The 20,903-nt window shown below is 42.0% G+C and overlaps 1 protein-coding gene across 5 annotated transcripts in view; it reads right to left on the minus strand.

Annotated features, from left to right (window-relative positions):
• Positions 1 to 8,281: 8,281 nt before the first annotated feature.
• RBM6 (RNA binding motif protein 6) overlaps positions 8,282 to 20,903 on the minus strand; it is a 75,336-nt gene continuing 62,714 nt past the window's right edge. For all 5 annotated transcript variants that reach the window (XM_087709275.1, XM_087709270.1, XM_087709271.1 and 2 more), the window contains exons 13-21: positions 16,665 to 16,722; positions 16,004 to 16,095; positions 15,760 to 15,906; positions 15,075 to 15,164; positions 13,113 to 13,367; positions 11,964 to 12,038; positions 10,496 to 10,593; positions 9,767 to 9,896; positions 8,282 to 8,531 (exon numbers count right to left, since the gene is read on the minus strand). In XM_087709275.1, the coding sequence (XP_087565401.1) occupies positions 8,406 to 8,531; positions 9,767 to 9,896; positions 10,496 to 10,593; positions 11,964 to 12,038; positions 13,113 to 13,367; positions 15,075 to 15,164; positions 15,760 to 15,906; positions 16,004 to 16,095; positions 16,665 to 16,722 (1,071 nt within the window). In that variant the 3' untranslated portion in view covers positions 8,282 to 8,405. The remainder of the gene's footprint in view (positions 8,532 to 9,766; positions 9,897 to 10,495; positions 10,594 to 11,963; positions 12,039 to 13,112; positions 13,368 to 15,074; positions 15,165 to 15,759; positions 15,907 to 16,003; positions 16,096 to 16,664; positions 16,723 to 20,903) is intronic.

The raw sequence follows: 20,903 nt of genomic DNA on the forward strand, positions 1-20,903 counted from the left end.
CTAGAAGTTTCCAGCAAGCAGTGTGCGCAAGCGTCGATGTTTCGTTTCGCGAAGCATTCTGGGTGTTGTAGTACTTTTGTTTTCCTAGACTACCAACGAGCCTTCTGGGGAAGGAAGACCCCGAGAATAATCGCGATGTTAGTCTTCTTGCGTTTGTTCTTGTCCCATTGGCACAAATCCTAACCGTTTCATTCTGTCACCAGTATCTATGCGGTCCGTTGCTGTATAGGCAGACCACCATCTTGTGAGGCTGATCTTGCTGGCAATCTCGGCCATTTCATAAAGTTGGCGACGTAATACGAGAGGCCCTTGTGGTAAAACAAAGGCGTACAGTGCTACCATGAGACAGATTCTCGCTGTTTTTGTGGCTTGGGCTGTAAATTGGGGGGGGGGCGTTGTTATTATAGTCACGTGCATTACTATTTGATTCTCGTTTCACTGATATTGGAACCTGGCTTTAGTGAAAATGTGGAGTGGCAAACTTTTTCTTTATGGGCACGAGCATTTTTTCTGTTATCTCATAGAAACATTTAACTGAGTTCTATTTGGCTGGTTTTTACTATTGGTAATTACAAAGAAATAGAGCATAACGGGGTTTTAACATTTAAACCCAGGTACAGAAACATTTCTTTAAAAAGTCTAAACTGAGTTAACACCACCTTTGCTTTTTAGCAATGGCACTACTGAACTGCAAAAAAGTAAGTGCTTTAAATAAAAACACAGTACTATGAAATCTGAACCAGTAATTAGTCCTCGACTTAACGACCACAATTGAGCCCAAAATTTCTGTTACTGAGGCAGAAATTAGTTTTGTCCCATTTTACGACTTTAGTTGCCACAGTTGTTAAGTAAATCAGTGCAGTTGATAAATTAGTAACATGTTTGTTAAGTGAATCTGGCTTCCTCATTGATTTTGTCAAAGGCTCGCAAAAGGTGATCACATGACCTTGGGGCACTGCATAAATATTAAATCAGTTGCCAAGCATCTTAATTTTGATCACATGATCATGGGGATGCTACAAGGGTCGTAAGTGTGAAAAATGGTCCTTTTTTCAATGCTGCTGTGAACAGTCACTAAATGAACTATTGTAATCACTACCTGTAGTGATTCAGGAGATTCTCTTATTCACTGATAAGACTTTGGGTAAATAATAGAGAATGTGAAGAACAAAAGTGACATACCAAAATAAAACAATAAAGCCAAAATAAGATCAAAGACAAATTACAATCATATTTACATTCTCAACTATTGCAAAATGAGCTAATCCAATGCCCTTGCCCAATGCCTGGGGCAGGAGCCAAATTTTCAATGGTGTACAGGCCAACAGGATTGGGACCATCCAAATCTCAGATATACTAATCCAAAGGGTAGACATCACGACAGAGAAGTTGCATCTTCTGAAAATGACATGGGATTTGGAGCATGCCAACCCTACTGAATCTTGTGGAATGGGCAGAAACAATTTTAGATATGCAGTCCCTAAAATAACCTGGCCATGTCATAAAGAACTTCATAGGTTATAGACAGCACTTTGAATTGCACCCAGAAGGCAATAGGGAGACAATTTATGAAATGGGTGTTAGTTCCTACCTGATACGCCCTTTCTCAGGACGATGGATACATCATCCAGGCATGGGTATGACTCCGTGAGGATCCAATACAACTGGGTCTACAAGTATTAAAGACACGCCCACGAGGCTCCTCCTCCGAAATAGATGAAGGGGTGACTTGATAGATATTATTTCTCCCCAAGGTAAGCAACAGATAACAAAAACAGGAGTAAGTCAAGGAAAAAGAGTGGGGCTGGATGATGTCTCCACTGTCCTGAGAAAGGGCATATCAGGTAGGAACCAATGCCCATTCTCCTAGTAGGTGGAGACATCCAGATATGGGACATACCAAAGCCCAATAGTCCCATCGGGAGGGAATGGAATAAGATAAGAAAACTTAAGTAGAAACCACTTGCTGCAACACGTGTCGTCTGAATGAAGCGTCTGCTGAGGCGTATCTATCGAGCTTGTAATGGCGAATGGAGAAATAGAGGTCCATGTGGCTGCTCAGCATATTTCCTCCAGCGAAACTTGAGATGACCAGGCAGCAGAGCTGGCCACGCTGCGTGTGGAGTGCACCGTGATATGAGGTGGAACAGGCAGAGAGAGTGCAGAATATGCTCTAGAGATAGCCGCCCGTACCCAACGGCCAATGTCAGAAGAAGAGGCCTTAGAACCTTTCTTACCTCCCAGCAGGAATTTCCTGAAGAGCCTCAGATCGCCTGAAAGTAGCAGTTCGTTTAATATAAACACGTAAAGCACGCCGTACATCAAGATAGTGCCACTTACGTTCCAGTTTGTGAGATGGCTGAGGACAGAAGTCAGGAAGGACCAATTCCTGGGTTCTGTGGAATACAGAATTTACCTTAGGTACAAAGGCCAGATCAAATCGGAGGACCACCTTATCTGGATGAAAGATACATAAATCTTGTCTGATGGACAAAGCTGCCAACTCGAAAACTCGCCTCGCCGAAGTGATGGCTACAAGAAAAACCACTTTTAATGTCAAGTCATGTAAGGACACAGAATGCAAAGGCTCAAATGGAGACTGAGTTAAGGATTCCAGGACTTTGGAGACATCCCAAGTCAGGAATCTGTGTATTGTCGGCGGCTTGATGTTTGTGGCACCTCTCAAGAAACGACAGATAAGAGGGTTATGAGAAAGGGGCTGAGCAGAAGTCAGAGAGAGGACTGAGGACAGGTCCATGACCTGGCGACGAAGAGTATTTGGCAAGAGTCCCAGATCCAGCCCCTATTGGAGAAACTGGAGAATATAAGGAACAGAAGCCTGTAGAGCAGTGTTTTTCAACCTTGTCAACTTGAAGATGTCTGGACTTCAACTCCCAGAATTCCCCAGCCAGCATTCGCTGGCTGGGGAATTCTGGGAGTTGAAGTCCAGACATCTTCAAGTTGACAAGGTTGAAAAACACTGCTGTAGAGGAACAATGCCCTTTCTATGGCACCAGACAGAGAATTGTGTCCAAGTGGCATCGTAAATGCGGTCAGTAGAAGAGCACCTGGAGGCTTGAATTGTGTGAATAACCTCAGCGGACAGATTGGCAGTCCTTAGAGCTTCCTGCTCAAGCTCAAAGTGGTGAGACGCAACCAAGGAAGGTCGGGATGCTGGAAGGTCTATGTCCGGGGTGACACTACCATCCCCTTCAGAATCAGAATCCCCTTGAAATCCAATCACATCCTCTGGGTTTAAGGGAGAAGCTGGGGGGGGGGGAGATATCCCCATCAGTATCGGTAGAGAGATCTTCAGTGGGATTGAAATTTGTTGGAAGGGAAGCCCGAGGGGCAGAGATAGGAGTAGAGCAATGATTGGTTTTAGAAGTGGCCTTTCATGGAGCAGGGTCAGAGGCCTTGTCAAGAACTGCACCCGGGGTAGTCACATTTTGGGCCTCCTGAGGTGGGGCAGGCCTAGGGGCCTTAGCAGGCCTGGCAATAGAAGGCTGGGAGGCATGAGCTCTCTTTCTAGATTCAGAAGGGACCGGAGCACTGTTCCCTCTAAGGTGCGCGGCCGCGCGGCCGCGCACATGGCAAGAAACCCCCGCGCAGAGGTTTCTAACTCCCGCGCAGAGGTTTCTTTCAAAGCAAACGTGGGGGAGCCCTTTGCAGGCGGCTAGAACTGGCCGCCCGCAAAGGACCTTCCCAAACTTGTTTCAGCGGCAGCTCTCAGCCTGGCGGCAGCGTCACTCAGACTGTGGAAGGAGGGGGAGGAGGAGGGAACTAAAGAGAGCTTTTACCGAGTCTGCGCCCCACAGCCAGGACTGTCCTTGCGCCCCTCAAGCCGCGTTTCTTCCCCGCAAAGCCCTTCGGGCAACCCGAGAGTTCCGCTTGACGCCAGAAGGGCTTTGCAGGAAGAAACGCGGCGTTTCTTCCTGCAAAGCCCTTCTGGCGCCAAAAGGAACTCTCGGGTTGCCCGAAGGGCTTTGCGGGGAAGAAACGCGGCTTGAGGCGCCAGGACGGTCCTGGCTGTGGGGCGCAGACTCGGTAAAAGCCTCTCTTTGGTTCCCTCCTCCTCCTCCTCCTCCTCCTCCTCCTCCTTTCTGGAGCCCCTTCCTCAAAGATTTGGTACCAAAGCAATGGCGGTGAGGAAGTTGTGTCTTTTGGATTTTGCACTGTTGTCTTTTCAATGGTTCTCAGACTGGTTGAACCTTTAGCAGCTGGGGTGATATTCTTTACTGTTAAGGTTACAATTGGATGTGTTGGACAAATCTTAAAAGATGAAACTTTTATTAAAACGTTTGACTTAACTAAAAACGTCTTCCTTTTTCTTCTTCTTCTTAAATATGATTTATTTATTTATTTTTACTTCAGAAGTTTGATGACCATTGTACAAACTAATCCAACCTAAATGTAGAGGAGGAGAAGAAGGGGGGGGATTTAAAAAGAGCAGAGGAAAAAGAAAAGAAAGCATGAAGAAAACATAAAGAAAGGGATGGGAGGGAGGGAAGGAAGGAAGGCACTTTATGTTGAAACAGAAAATATTATATAAGGAAGAAAATGGAAATAACTTAGGAAGGAAGGAAGGAAGGAAGGAATTGCACTTAATATTGAAGGAAAAGAGAATGAAGGAAAAAGTATTGGAAGGATTGAAAGAAGGAAGGAGGAACAAAGAATTACACTTAATATTGAAATGGAAAAGAAAATATAATGAATGAATGAAAGAAGAAGTATAGGAAGGGAAGGAAGGAAGAAAGAAAGAAACAAAGACTGTTGAAACAGAAAAGATAATATAAGGAAGAAAATGGAAAGACGTATAGGAAGGAAGGAAGGAAAAAAGGAAGACAATGTTGAAATGGAAAAGAATATAAGGAAGAAAATGGAAAAAAGTATAGGAAGAAAGGAAGAAATGTACTTAATATTGAAACAGACAAGGGAATGAAGGAAAAAATATTGGAAGGATTGAAAGAAGGAAGAAAGAATGGAAGGAACAAAGACAATGTTGAAATGGAAAAGAATATAAGGGAAAAAATGGAAAAATGTTAGGAAGGAAGAATTACACTTAATATTGAAACAATTGAATATAATGAAGGAAAAGGAAACAGGAATAAGGGAGGGCTGAAGAATTCTGGGAACTGAAGTCCACCCCTCGTAAAGTGACCAAGGCTGGGAAAAGAATCCGCACTAGGGACAATGCAAGCTATGCTTCACCCCGTCAGTCCATCTTAGCGTGCAAGAAAGACATCAGACAACGCCATAGTTGCTATGGTAGCATTTGGCTATGCGCAGCGATGCTCTCCTGGTCTTTATGGGTGGGAGGGGGGCAGTTGAGCTATGATGCTAATCCCCTCGTGGGAACACAGAGGGTGGGAGAAGAGAACCAAAGAACTTCAAACTCCAAGGTTCTGGAGTGGAGAATAAGGGGATCAACTTTGTCTAAATGATATTGACATATAAAGAACGGTTGTAGGAACTGGGTATGTCCAGTTTGATGAAAAGAAGGACTAGGGGAGACATGATAGCAGTCTTCCAATATCTCAGGGCCCAGGGTTGCTCCAAAGAAGAGGGAGTCAAACTATTCTCCAAGGCACCTGAAGGCTGGACAAGAAGCAATGGATGGAAACTAATCAAGGAGAGAAGCAACCTAGAACTAAGGATAAATTTCCTGACAGTGAGAACAATTAACCAATGGACCAACTTGCCTCCAGAAGTTGGGAATGCTCCAACACTGGAAGGTTTAAAGAAGATTTTGGATAACCGTTTGTCTTAAGTAGTGTAGGGTTTCCTGCCTAGGCAGGGGGTTGGACTAGAAGACCTCCAAGGTCCCTTCCAATTCTATTTCTATTGTATTCTCTATATTCTATTCTTTCTCTGTTCTATTCTAATCTCTTCTGAACTAAATGTTTATCTAGAACTCAAATAAATAGCTGCTTTTTGGTTTTATTTTTTTTAATATTTATCAGTCTCTCTTTTATTCCATACTTCTGGTTGAAAGACTATTCTATGTCATGCTAAACAAATGCATATTCTAGTGGCGGCGGGAGCTCGTTGGCATCTTCAGCAGCAGCCCTGCCTCCTGTGAAAAAACCGAAGATGGAGCAGATCCACGCAGATGACGTTGCTGCAACATGACTGGAGGAGGAATTCTGGGAGTTGAAGTCCACAAGGCTTAAAGCTGTCAGGTTTGAAGACCCCTGGGGTTTTTTTCCTAAAGGGTTAGGGGTGCGAGGGTCTTGTAACTTGACAGCTTTAAGACTTGCACGCTTCAATGCCAGAGTTTCTGAGCCAACATTTTGGTTGCTAAGCAGGACCGTTGTTAAGTGATACTGATATTATATAACACTTTTAATTAAGCGGGTACCTTGAATAAACATAACTTTGAGTTTCAAATAATACTGATTTCGTTGTTGTCTTAGGTGACATCTGTGAAAAAAATTAAGGTGCTCAGGCATGAAAATGTGCCGCTCAAACACTATACTTTTCCGCTCACACTGAAAAAAAATTAGAGGGAACATTGGACCGGAGTAGAAAGGACAGCTGGAGTAGGTGGATCATCCCCCTGAGAAATCATGGTCTCGTTGGTCGACATTACTCACGGTTACCGAAGAGTCCCAAATTGGTCGTGGCAGGCTTCCGCCTAAACAAAATGGCCACTGCAGACTTCACACTTAAAACAAATGGCCACCCAGGTAGACAGGGCTGAGGTAGCGAGCCGACAAGGCGGTGTAGCGCTAGGTAATTAAGCTGCCTGCCAAACGCTCCGACATCAGGAGAATGAAATTTGAGGCCGTAAGAAAGACGCTGCTGAGGCGGCAAGAAGCAGCGGCGCTCGAAACGGCCAGTGCTCCAGTGGCTCCGGTGGTTGCCATGATTAGAAACGGCATCTGATTGTGAAATCGAGGGTCATCAGGCAGCATGGCTGCAGCGATCGGCTCTTCAGGCAGCGCGGCTGCAGCGATCGACTCTTCAGGCAGCGCGGCAGCAATGAGAGACAATGAAAGGAGCCTGAGGGAAAACCTCAAAGGGAAGCCGCCAATGTTCTCCGCTGATTGAACAGCCAAGTCAGGGAGAGGCAAGAGCCTGCTAGAGGCTACAATGCCTTAAGAGCGCGAACAATTAGTGCCAATTGTACGCAATTTGAAAGAAAGCCAATTAGAGAATTTTTGGTAGAATTTTAGAGAAAAACAAATTAATTAGTAAGGAGAGATAGAGAGACACAGCTAATCAAAGGATTGACTGAGTCTATTTCTGGGGAGGAGGAGCTTCGTGGGTGTGTCTTTAATACTTGTAGACCGTCGTATTGGATCCTGATGGAATCATACCCATGCCTGGATAATGTCTCCACCTACCAGGAGAATGGAGGTATTACATGTATGTATTGTGATTCATTATAACTGTTGTGGAAACCAATTGTAGCTACCAAATGTTTTCAAGGACAGCACATTACTGTTCAAGAAGTTCACCAAGGTACAATTAATGCCCAAGACTGATTTTTGCGAAGTCCTATTGGCCACAGCTTTTCCTTGAGGGGCTGAGGGTCTCAGGAGGGGAGACCCAGTTTTTTTCTTTAAGGAGGAGCTGAGGGTCTCAGCACACCCTCTCCCAAATTGCACAACAATTTTGTCTGTAGGAGTATATCTAAAACTAAAGGTGGAAGATCTCAAGATCCATATCTAAAATTCATAGCTACTTAGTTTTGCTAGATTTAAGCCCAAACTGGATTTTTCCACTTCTAGCTTCTAGAAATTGGGGAAGGCAGCTTTATTTCCTTGGCCATGGTAGTGTAGCTGAGTATTATCAGTGCATAAACTCCATGCAGATGAAGGGCCTCATCCAGCAGTTTCATGTGGAAGTTAAATAGGAGCAGATAGCCCTGACAGATCCCACAAAGAAGTGTATAGCGAGACGTTTTCTCCTCCAACGCACACCAAATGAAGCCTACCCTGGAGGAAGATTAACCACCACAGCAAAATGCCCTTCCATTCTCGATGCCAAAGACAATCCGCAAGGATACCTGAACAATAGTATCAAACATCACTGAGCAACTGCGGGAGGACAGCAGTATGGATGCACCCCCTTCAATCCCATCAAAGATTATTAAGCATTATCAATGGTATTTTGGTATTATATACCAGTCATCCCAAGTGAAAAGCATCCAGATATTTTCCCTGTAGTATTTTTGCCACCAAATATATAATTGGTGCAGAAGGCTATAATTTGATATATCTAGTAAATTCTCTCAAAAATTGGATGGGGGGAAGAAACCACAAAGAATTTTTTTTTCTGTTTTATTTCAAAAACAAACAACAAAACACACTTCAGCAGCAAAAAAGAAAAATATTACAAAAAGAACACAAAGAAGGGACTGGAAGATACAAGATGTTTGGTGTGATTTCTTTCCACATTTATTCAAGTTCCTTGTAGCGGGCAAACATGACTCTCCGCACTGCATCTCGATATGTTTCATTAGATTGCCTTCTATTGGGCCTTCCTTGTGTTCCTAAGCCTGCTCCCTTCTTCCGATTTTCTGCCTGAAAAAAAAGATATGTAAATCTCATTGAAACAATTATGCTTTTATTGCCAGAGAGGAAATAGGTTTTTTAAAATAATATTTCAATCTCCTTTAATTATCTATAATTATTAAGCAGTAAAAATTAAATATTTCCCTTGCTACTTTTATGCAAGAGAGAATTTTAACTTATAATATTATGCTTATTTCATTCTAGAATTTATTTCTGGCATGCAAGATCAATCTAGCCCCTGCGCTATAACTCACATTTCAACATATCTACTCCACTACTTACCTCCAATTAAGTCCTAAAGGTAGCTATTCTTACTAAAACAAACCCTCAAGGACCCCAGAGCCATTAATCCCAGAGTCAGCTAGATGAGATATTTTCTAGACAGGAAATCGCTACAGTAAACTGTATCAGATCAATTTCCAGTAGGGCAATACCTTGGATGCTGCAATTATGGTGGATTTCATGTAAACAAACGAAAATTCGTTTCCTGATTTCAGTGACCATGAAGAAGTAGGGGGGAAAAAATCCTTGAGATAATCATGCTAGGTACATGTGACCTAGAAAATTAACTAGGTACATGGGACCAGTTGCATGCAAATCCATAGAGTTCAATATCCTTTCAGGAAATGAAGCAGCGAAATTGTATCTCATGCTCAGATTATGAAAAATAATGTTTGCTCCTTCTTCTTTCTGACTATACATATTTCAAGTAATAATTTTATCATGATAGAAACAGATTATTTTTGGACCATGAACCCAAATTGTATCTCTTCTGGAGCTCTCTCTTTTTTAAAAAAAAATGCTCTCTCTTTTTTTAAAAAAAATCAAGTATTATTATTAAGCTAGTCAGACTGATATTATTCTGTATACTGTAGCTTTTTAATGAAGACTCTCAAACATTGCAAATAAAGATATCAAGTAATTTTTCAAGTCATTCTTGATTACTGGTGTTTACATAGATTTATCCATGCAGTCTTCTTGACAACAATACAGATGTCAGGGTTCTGACCGATGCCCTCAAAAGCAAGTAAGGAATGCTTCGCAAGTTGACAACAGAAGCAATTTGACAATTACTCCTCCTATGATGTTTTTCCAACTTCAAAGCTTTGTTTCTCAACATTGATTTTTATAATAATCTCGAATTCAAATATTAGCTGGATATAACATTACTTAGTTTTTTAAGCCAAGGTCATCTAGATGCTGCTTGTTCAGTAAACATTCATTTGTAAAGAAAGGATATTTACCTCTACTGGTGACGTCATGCCTTGTTCATTGCGCCCTAGCCCCGAGCCTTCCTTCCAGCCCATAGCCTGCATCATTCGGCTTCCTTTGTTATTGGTCTCCATTCTTCCTTTGTCTGTGGTCTTATACTCGCTGCAAACAAATACATGTGGGACATTTTAAGAAATGCACAGTACGTTTTGTATACATGCTTATAGGTTAACTAGAATCTTAGGAGCCAGGCTGTCAGGTGTACTTAGATTTTTCTTTCAACATAGCCAAGTTCAGCCTGAAAGACATGCATCTGTAATCCAGTATATTTTAAATTTACATAACCAATATAAGAGAATCTTAATGCTTAAGAAGTAACATGTTAAATAATTCTGTGTATGCACTTTCTTTCTTACAATATGTGAGTTATATTGGATCAAGCTAATTTTTGCATCACTGCAAAAATTCCAGTAACTAAGGCTAAATAGTAAATACAAAACTTAACAAGCCATTTTATTTCAACGTTATATTTTATTTTTAAAGTAAAATAACACACACACACACACACACACACACACATTCTGTTTTATCATTAAAATCCCAAAACAGGGCTATAATTCATCATAAAAACAATCCCAATACTTAAATTATATAATTGTAAAATATATTAATTCCAAACACTGATTTTATCACAGTCTCATGCCATTTAAAAAGACATAGAAGTAGTTGCAAGGACTTATTTCATGAGGCTGTGTCAATACCTGTCAGAATTTCTGAAGTATTTTGGCCGTTTTCTCTCTGGAGATTCTCGTTCATCAAATCTCTCTCTTCGATCATTTCCCTTTTCTTTAAATTTTCCCTTTTTAGTAGAAAACAGAATTACTAAAAATGCTTTTACTGATATTCCCTCAACTCCCTGCTAGGGAGCCTTAACTGAAAGCCCATGCATGCCCAGCTAAACCAAGAAAGAAAAATCTGCAGTCATAGAAACCCAGGGCTGGAAGTAATCTTGGAGTTCTTCTAGTCTAATTCCCTACCCATGGCAGGAGACCTTATTCCATTCCAGACAAATGGTTGTCCAATCTTTTCTTGAAGACCTCCAGCAATGGTGCTACTACAACACTGGGATGTAAACTGTTCCATTGGTTAACTGTTCTCACTGTCAAGAAATTTCTCCTTAGTTCCAGGTCAGATCACTCTTCAATGAGCTTCCTCCATTACTTCTTGTCCTGCCCTCAGATGCTTTGGAAAATAAGTCGACCCCTTCTTCTCTCTGACAGCCCCTCAAATACTGGAAGACAGCTATTCTTTAATGAAAAGAAGGACTAGGGGTGACATGATACCACTGTTCTGATATCTCAGAAGAGGGAGTCAAGCTATTCTCCAAAGCACCTGAGGGCAGGGCAAGAAGCAATGCATAGAAACTAATCAAGGAGCGAAGCAATCTAGAACTAAGAAGAAATTTCCTGACATTTAGAACAATTAATTACGTGGAACAACTTGCCTCCAGAAGTTGTGAATGTTCCAACACTGGAAGTTTTTAGGACAATATTGGATAACCATTTGTCTGAAATGGTAAACGGGGTTGGATTAGAAGCCCTCCAAGAAGCCCTTCCAACTCTTGTTATTCTACACTATATCACCCCTAATCCTCTTCTTTGATAGACCAAACATACCTCGTTCCCTTAACTGTTCATCATATGGTTTACCCTTATCATCTTTGTTGCTGTACTCCATTCTCTCTCTAGGATCTCAGCATCATCTTTTTTGTATCATGGCAACGAGAACTGGAAACAGTAAGTGTGGTCTCACTAGTGCCATATAGAGCAGTGCTATCACTCCTCATGATCTTTATGCTCTCCTCTTGTTGATGCAGCCCAGGATTGAACTTTTTGTCAGTTGCATGCTACTGGTTTATATTTAAATGATGGTCCACTAGGATACCAAGTTCCTTTTCATTACTGTTTGAGCCAAGTACCATCTATTCTCTACCTGTGCATTTGGTTTTTCCTACCTAAGTTCAGGACCTTACTTTTCTCACCACTGAACTGTAAAAGTAAAAGCATTACTTTGGATTTACACAGTGGATGTTCCTGCCTGCATCTAAGAACATGAATGCATCCAACAGATGGGGCACACATTGATTTAGTGTTTTGTTCTTTTATAAAAACCCTGTTTGCTGAAGTCATATTGCAGCAGATATAAGGCAAAAATAAGTCTTTTAGTCACCTCTCGTTCTCGCTTCTCCAAATATGCCAGTTCTTGCTCTGATCGTTTTATTTTCCAGTGAATCTCTAAGTTTTGCTGTAAGAAAAAGCAAATCCTTAAAATGTCAGCATTAGGATTAGCAATAGATATTTGTGAATAAGGGAAACCCCAGAGTAAATTGTAATACCAAAGGCTGCCAAAGTTCTACAGAATGCATAGCACAATAAGAGGAAACTTATATCAAGTTACTCATTAAAACAGCCACATTTTTTTCCAAGATGAGATCATAGTGTGCTCTCTTTGTATTTAACTGTTAATTTTAATTAATTGAATTATATGAATGTTCTGTTGAAGAAGTCAAAATCAGCTGCTTTGAGAATCTCTGATGATGAGCCCCACATATTTCCATCTAAACTACTCTGATCTTTCTTAAAACATCACATGCCTCCTCTCCTTTCAAATATCACCATAGATTTAATACATCTGTATTGTGATCAGCAACAATTAGAGTTTGCTTTAAATCAAAGTTAAGATCAAGATTTAGAATAGAGATCTAATTCTTTGTCATATTTTTATATTTTGTCACTTAATACTGAAAACATTAAAGCAATTTGATTACATTTACCAAGTAAAGATGTACATACTATATCTGAAGGAAGCATGTGTGAAACACGGAACTTCGTTTTTTTCCAGTTTCCAGTAACAATTTAATGTTCTACTTTGAACACTTCTACTACTAAGAAAACAATTCTTATGGCAAGCCCATTTTCCCATTCTAAATCTTGTATGTAGGAGACAGTTTACATTGCTTAAATTTTTTTAGTTGACATAATAAGAAATATCCTCAATTGTGAATAGCACAGCTGGTTTTTTACTGAAGATTCTACCTGCTCCTATAGCAACCCTAATTTCTTCTCAGTTATCAAAGCCATGTCCTTAAGAATTAACTAAAAGAAACAGTCCAATCTATTAATTTTCAACTGAAGGTGTTTGGGTAGGTTCCTTCACTATCACAATGTTTGCACGGCAGTATGGTTCAGAATTCAGAACTGAAATACTTAATCTGAAAACCTGTTTAATTTCTGGTTGTGCTTCTGTCTAACTGCCAAGTGAAACAAATTTACTAAATATACAGCTGAAGTTCTCAGAACATATTGCTGCCTTTCTTACTTTGTGAAGATTGGATAGTTGTTGATGTTTAATCAGAACCTCTTTATTTGGAAACTGCCTCCGGCAAAGTAAACATGCTAATTTATTCCAGTCCGTCAGTTTATCTTCATCGCTTTCAACCTTTTGGGGCCTTTCCTCTTGCTGGACTACTGGCCGTGATGGCTGTGGCTGTGGCTCTTCGTCCTCTTCTTCCTCATTGTCACTATCTCCACCATATTCTCCCAAAAGCTCTATCAGAGGATTCACCACCTTTGGCTGTAGAAAAGGGATAAAAGAATGAATCCACATGTAGAATTGAAGCAAATCCAGTCACTGTGTTTGGATGCCTCAAATGACTAATATGACATCAAGAATACTATGCTTCCATATGAGCATATAATTAATGTATTATATAGAATAATAAATAAGTTATACATCAGAAAGCAGATCCAAATTCAAATTCTACTTTACCATGAACTAATCTAATGGCATTTCTTTATTATCTGTAATACAGGGGATGTAGTCATAATGTAATGACTTGAAATTTTAAGTAGTTATGCAATCATGCCAAAACAAATGGAATACTTTTTAAAATATAAAAATTAAATTTTAAATAAAGGCAGGCAATAATAGAGTTACAAATAAACTTGCAATATTACCATTATTTACCACTTACATCTTAATACACTAGCTATGCAATTACAGAGTGGGAGCCATGTTAATATACTACTAAAATTTGAACCCAGATCCTTCCTATTCAATTTTTTTACCTTTTTAACCCTTTTTTTACCCTTTACCTTTGTTCTCAAATTTACCTGTATCTCTCTCAAACCTGAACATCATTCATGCTGAAATTACATTGACTTGTGTGAAAACTATGCTAATGTTTCCCTATGTAAATAGCTTCTGATAAAAAAACATGTTTTTCCTTATTTATGGATTATTTAAAAGGAACATATTTTAATAATTTCTACTTTATCTTATTTCACCTTAATCTGTCAACATCAAGTTGGCCAAAGTACTGTATAATACTGAACAGATTACAAAAATAAAAGGCAGCTCCCGTCTTCAGTAACATGCAGATACGTTGTTAAGCTATATGAACTGAAAGGACAAATGAAGGTCTTCTTTTACTAAAAGACTAGGGCTAGATGAAGGCCGCTGCAAAGCACAGGTGATCATCTGAAAACAACATACAAAATATACAAAACTATCTAGTGATTTGGATTTTTACAGCCCATGTGTGTAATAGCCACAGGCTAGATCCAGTAACTTGTGTACTATCTCCAGTGTCTCTATGTCTTAAATATATTGAATCTGTCATAGGTCATGGACTGAGCAAAACCTAAATTCGACAACCAATACAAAAAACTAGGCCTAAAAGGACATCCATATTAAATTAAGTCACCATTCTTCCTTGCTCAGTTTTCTTAAAGTCTATTAGAGGTTTGTCTGAGATGAGAAATGCCCCATGCTTTACAATTAGTATCTCAGGAATAAACACTGAGAGTCCATCTACAAGAAACAATAACACGAGAGTTTCCCATATCACTACATAAAATAGAAGGGTGTTTCACCACATCTGCACCTTCTGACTATTCGACTATTACAAGCAAAAATATGGAAGATTCAGACAAACTACAAAAATCCTACTTTCTAAAGGGCTTGTAGCTTTAGAAAGAAACCTCTTGAATAATTCAAAGATTTTTCTTGCTTTCTAAAAGATTTTGCTTCTGATGTGCTCTGCCATAAACCAGCCTGTAAAATAGCTATAACGTGTACAAATGTGCCACTTTCCTACATCCAGAACATAGTAAAGCCAGCTCTCCTGAGACTCTTAGCTCTATCCAAAAGCATGATGGAATAAAGAACATATACCTAAATAAATATGTGTAGAATATTGTCAGCAGGCTACTTTTTAAAACTTAGATAAAATTAAATTTTAAGACAAATTATTGCAATAGTTAAATAATTAATTCTTACTGGAGGAGTACTTTCTTCTTTTTTCAATATTGGAGGTAGTGGCTTTTTAAAGACGTCTTCTGCAGAAAATTTGTCCTCTTGATGCTCATTCTGAAACATTAAGCGACAATTAAAAGCTTGTTTATAATTCCACTGCTTACATAAGTACTTTTGTTTCTTTCTCTCCATTGTTCCTACTTACAAAGACAAGTATAAAAACAATATTTTTTGTACTTGACTATTTTATTTCCAAGAAAAAAGATAAGCTGGGCAAGCCTGTTATTCATGCATATTGGTTGAATAGAATTCCAACCAGTGGTGGGTTGCAAATCCTGTTCCAACCGGTAAGGTTGGAACAGGGCAGGCGGCATCCTCATGGATGTGCGCAGCATGTGCATGCGTTCAAGCACCTCCACAACGCTCCAGCTGCTCCATGGAGCATTGCGCAGGTGCTGTATGCGCCATGCGCCTGCACAGAAGCACAGAAGTCTTTAAACTCTGGTAAGGAGCTCAGGCAGGCGGGTGGGCCCTCCGGAGCACTGTACCAGAATGGTATCCAGTGCTCCGGCCTGGTCTGGTATGCCCGTACCGGGGCATACCCCCTGCAACCCACCATTGATTCCAGCCCTTTTTCACTTTCAATATTTTATACTTTAAATATGTAGGTGACATAATTCATAACTATGTTCTCATAACCTATAAGTACCTTGGCTGATTTATTTCTGTGTCTTTCTCTTCTCTCTCTATTATCTCTACTAGATGGCTCATCTCTTTCACTTGTCCTTTCTTGGCTTTTATAATGCCTCATACTAGATGGTGGTGGTGATGCTTCTCGACCCATTGGTATTTCTCTCTAGATAAGGGGGGGAGGAAATATATATTTTTTTTAAAAAAGAACATTTCATAATAATGAAAAGAGAAAAGGAACTCATTTATGCATTCAATCTCACCTGAGTATTGGAATCATAGTACACTCCACTTATGGGATCAAAATAATTTCCAGTATCTGGATCATAAATGAATGTAGACATATCGGAAGAAGCTGAAAGATGTAAAACATATCAGGGCAATTGTTACAATTTATACCTGCCAATCTGGGGATTGTAGCAGTTTATAGACAGGTAAATAGATAATTCTTTAAATAAAACAGATATGATATATTCTGTTAATATGATGGAAGGTGCCAAAGATACACAAGGTAATTTATATATTTTATATATTTTAAATTATTAAAATAATTTATTGCTCTCGGCCCATAACACCTGCCACTTAAGAAATATTGGTCAACCTTAAAAGAAAAAGATGTTCTGATTTTAACTGAGCTATCCAAAAATTCTAAAATATGAAAAGATACTATAAAGAGTAGATGATTCTACTAGAAAATTGAAGTCCGTTCTCTTTTCTATTCTCATTTATGGTTGTATTTTGGGTTTTTAGGATATTTATTACTATGGTTGTTATATTTGGATTTGCTATTTTTATACTTTATATTTTATTTATTGCTATGTGCTGCCCGAAGTCACTTTGGTGAGTTGGGCGGCTACATAAAATTGATTAAGAAATAAATAAGAAAAATATTTTATAGTACAATCGGATTAAAAGACAACCTACACTCTGATTTTCGTTTCTGTGTATCAGAGCCCCTTCTGTCATTCATGCCTCGTTTGCCCTGAAATACAAATAGGATTTTAAAATAAGAATTATAAAACACACATTTGCACATACCAAGCGGTAAGACCTAATAAAATATTATTATCAAGCTAAGATGCAGAAAAATACATCTGTTGAAATAGGGTGTTGGTATCTTACCTGACACACCTCTTCTAATAAGGTGGAGATAGCATCCATGCATGGGTTGACACTGTCCATGCTCTGATTGGACTGAGTCTGATTACTAATTAATTAACCGCTATATAACCCGCCTCCATGAGTGATACCACCTAGTTTTCCAGCGAAGACAAAAAAAGACAGACTCCTCGTGTTATCCCAACAAAATTCAATTTTAGTGATTACAAGAAAAAAGCCAACATCAAAGGGTCAACACAAACATCTGAAGGTAGAACAAGAAAAACAGTCCCGGCAATACAAAGAACAGTCAAAAGAAGGGTCGGGGCTGGATGCTATCTCCACCTTATTAGAAGAGGCGCATCAGGTAAGATACCAACGCCCTTTCTCACTAAGGGTGGAGATAGCATCCATGCATGGGACATACCCAAGCTGTACAATCCTCAAGGGTGGGCAATAGACTGTTCCAGGATTGACACAACTGACCGAACAGCCTGCAGCACTCTCCTTCCAAAGGCAGCATCGGCTGAAGCGAACTTGTCAAGTTTGTAATTGTGAACGAAGGGAGACAAGGAGGCCCACGTAGCCGCCCTGCAAATCTCTTCCAGAGAAGTCTACATCGCCCATGCCATTGTCATGGCAGCACTCCTCATAGAGTGGGCTGTCACCCCTGCCGGTCTCGGTTCCCGGTGCGCGTCATACGCTGCTGCAATGCAACGCCTGACCCACCATCCAATGGTCGCTATTGAGACCCTCTGCCCCAGGGAAGATGATTGTAATGAGATAAAAATGGCCTCGGAACGCCTGTGATCCGCCATGTGATCAATGTAACGTCTTAGCACCCAGTACACTTGTGCCAGTGACGTTCCAAATCATGCCTGGGAGAGGGGCAAAAATTTGGTAGCACCACTTCCTGCGTGCGGTGAAACCAGGACCCCACCTTTGGTATAAAGGAAGGGTCCAGTCTGAGGACCACCCTATCCTCATGGAACCTGCAGAAGTCCTCTCGCACAGACAAGGCAGGTAGCTCAGATATACGTCTCGCAGACGTCACAGTCACCAGGAAGGCTACTTTCCAGGTAAGCATTTGTAAGGGCACTTCCCGAAATGGCTCAAACAGCGGATCAATCAGGGCCTCCAGGACCTTGGCCAGACCCCAGGACAGGTATCTATGCACCGCTGGGGGCTTGAGACTAACCGCCCCCTCCCCAAAAAAATCTTACGTTGGGATGATGTGCTAATGACTGACCCCCACCCCAGGTAAATATACTACTAAGGGCAGCCACCAGTCTCCTAAGAGTGTTGGGAGACAGCCCCTTTTCCAAACTGTTCTGTAGAAATTCCAGAACCTGAGGAATGGTAGACTGAACTGGTGAGACACGTTTTGCCACGCACTAACGGGAAAATTTAGACTGGTTACCCCTCTGCTGCCGATACTGTTGTTGTCAAGACCTCTGAAAGAACCACCCCCTGTGGGCGATACCCTGAGGGAGAGTACTCCTGCTGTCGGTTGGGACCCCCATACTCTTGATTACGAAAGGGTTGCCTTCTAGAGTAAGGGGCCGGGCACACGAGCCCTTTCTTGGGATTGAAGGGGAAGATTTTACATTTATCCTTACCCTCAATCAACAGGGGAGTGAGTGAATCTCCAGAGAGCGTGCCCCCGTGTATGACTCAAAAGCCAAGCGCCATTTATGTTTGACCTCCGTCTGGCACTGTTGCAGTCACAAAAGTCTGTGTGACGCCACCGATGAAGCCATTGCTCTGGAGGCGAACCGGGTGGCACTCAAAGTAGTGTCCACGGTGAATTATACAGCAGCTATAATTTTATTCAAGTCTTGATGGGCCCTTGAATCCCCGACCGGAATCCGCCCCTGTAACTGTTGTAGCCAGCTAAGGCTGGAACAGGAGAAGGACGCCGCTGTTTAGGCCCGCACCGCACAGGCGGCTGCCTGGTGGCCCCGCTAGATGACCTGGTCAGCCCATCTATCCTCCGGTTTGAGGATGTCCTCCTGCACCCCCGGCATTGTAGTGTTGGTGTATAGGGCCGCGGTGGGCGGGTGAATCGTCGGCAATAACAACGCCTTGTTGCGGTCATCTGCAACATTATAGAAGCGTTTGTTGTTGGTCGACGGGGCCGGTCCCGACGTAGGTGTGGACCACTGATGTTGAACAGTGTCGACAAACAGTTGTGGGGCCGAAATGGTGTCGGTTTCCATCTTGTGCTCGGTGATCCTAACACTGGTTGACTGGGGCTGAGATGTGGGTTCCTTCACTGCTTGGGCCCCCAGCTCCGAGGCCGCCTTGGCCTTGCAAAGCGAAGGTGTGAATTGGTTAGACGGAAATAGGCCCGTGTAGGAGGATTTATCGGTAATGGGCCCCTCCTCGTCCAACAGGTCGACATCCCTGATCTCACACTCTTCCGATGCGGGGGAGGGGCAGTGGTCGGGTTCAGGTGGCTGAGAAGAGTCTGTAAGCACTGGGAGCCCCCCTGCACGGGTTGCACTCCGAGGGGCCGCAGTTTGAGAGCCCAAAGCCTTTTCCTTTAAGCCAACTGCAATCCCCTGTTTTATAGCCTCCGCTATAATGTCCTGACAAGTAGGAAGCATGGTATGCATGGTTGTAGGGGCATATAGAGGGGCATGGAGGGCTCCCCCGGACGGAGCCCAGCAGCAGTTGGGGTGAAGGTAGCCTCCGCATTCCTGCTTTGGCAATGAGATCCAGAGGTGCCCCAAAGCCCCAATGTGTTAATTGGTAACATCGGGCTAAATCAAATTGCAGTGGGGGCAATGGGCTTGGCTGTGTCAGTGCCCGTGGCTCCTTGTCAGGAGGAACCCGATGAATCCAAGTGCTTAATTTTGGAAGAGACCTTAGATGCCTTTTTGGCTTTTGAGCTTTTGCTGTCAGAGGAGGAGCCTTTGAGGGAGGGTTTAGCCTGTGATAAAGCTGGCCCAGTGGGGGGAAGAGGAGTCCCTGCCACAGTCAGGAATCCAAGCTGTCTCCGCTACCTCCCTGCCAGCGCTGGAGGATGATTCAGGCATGCTGCTGTCGGCCATATCACCAGGGCGAGGCAATATGGCTCAAAATGGCACCTGCGGCCATCCGTTAGCACCCAGCTCCGCCCTCTTCCAAAATGGCATTCGCACCTTTTTTGGGTTGGGCCCAGGCCCTCCAACGTGGCGCTAAGCCCTTGAGAGGCCTGCACGCTCATCCCTGCAATTCTCGGCTTGCCAAGCCTCCCCGCAATCTCCGCGGCACCTGCCTTTGTCGCGCTGCCACTTTAAATGCGGAAGCGGTCTCGTGCGTATCTCCGGGGTTGATCCAGCAATTTGTATGCCACCCAGATGCTGTGTTGCGTTCCAGGCTCTCCCGCTTCTTTTCCGGCTGTCAAGTACTCAAAGGATCAAAAGGCCGATAGTCTGCGCTGTCCACCTTTCTCTGCCACTCCAGCGCACCTTTTTTAAAAATCTCAGGTGAGTCGAGAGCTCTCTGAGGTGTGCAGGGGGGAGGCGTGAGGCCTGCGGGCAGCAGCCCTTTGGCTCAAGGGTCGGAAGGCCCAGTGGTAGGAGCAGGGAAATACTCACAGCAATCTCAGTGTTATGAGTCAATATAGCTGAAATTATGAGAATAGTGATCAAATCAGGTAGAAGATACGAAGGATAACACGACTGTCCCTGAGTGGACTGAGTCAGAAAACTGGGTGGTACCACTCATGGAGGCGGGTTTTATAGTGGTTAATTAATTAGTAATCAGACTCAGTCCAATCAGAGCACGGACAGTGTCAACCCACGCATGGATGCTATCTCCACCCTTATTGAGAACAATGAGCTCCTTCACAGAATGCCTGATTGTCATTTGTAGAAATGTCTAGTTTTCTCATATTTGCAAAAAGCAAGAAATTCCTGCTCCTTTATAAGGACAGCAAAAAGAATGGAAACTTGAAATCATAGATCATAGTGTATTGTAATGGCATATCATGGTAATGATACAACTATCCTAGAATTATCACTGTTAACCTCGGAATCTTATTAGAACTTAGGATATAGCAATTAATCTTAAATTTTG

This window comes from Thamnophis sirtalis, unplaced genomic scaffold (genome assembly GCF_051295495.1).
Source record: "Thamnophis sirtalis isolate CommonGarterSnake01/CBP01778 unplaced genomic scaffold, rThaSir2_p1.2 scaffold_3, whole genome shotgun sequence".
Lineage (NCBI taxonomy): Eukaryota > Metazoa > Chordata > Lepidosauria > Squamata > Natricidae > Thamnophis > Thamnophis sirtalis.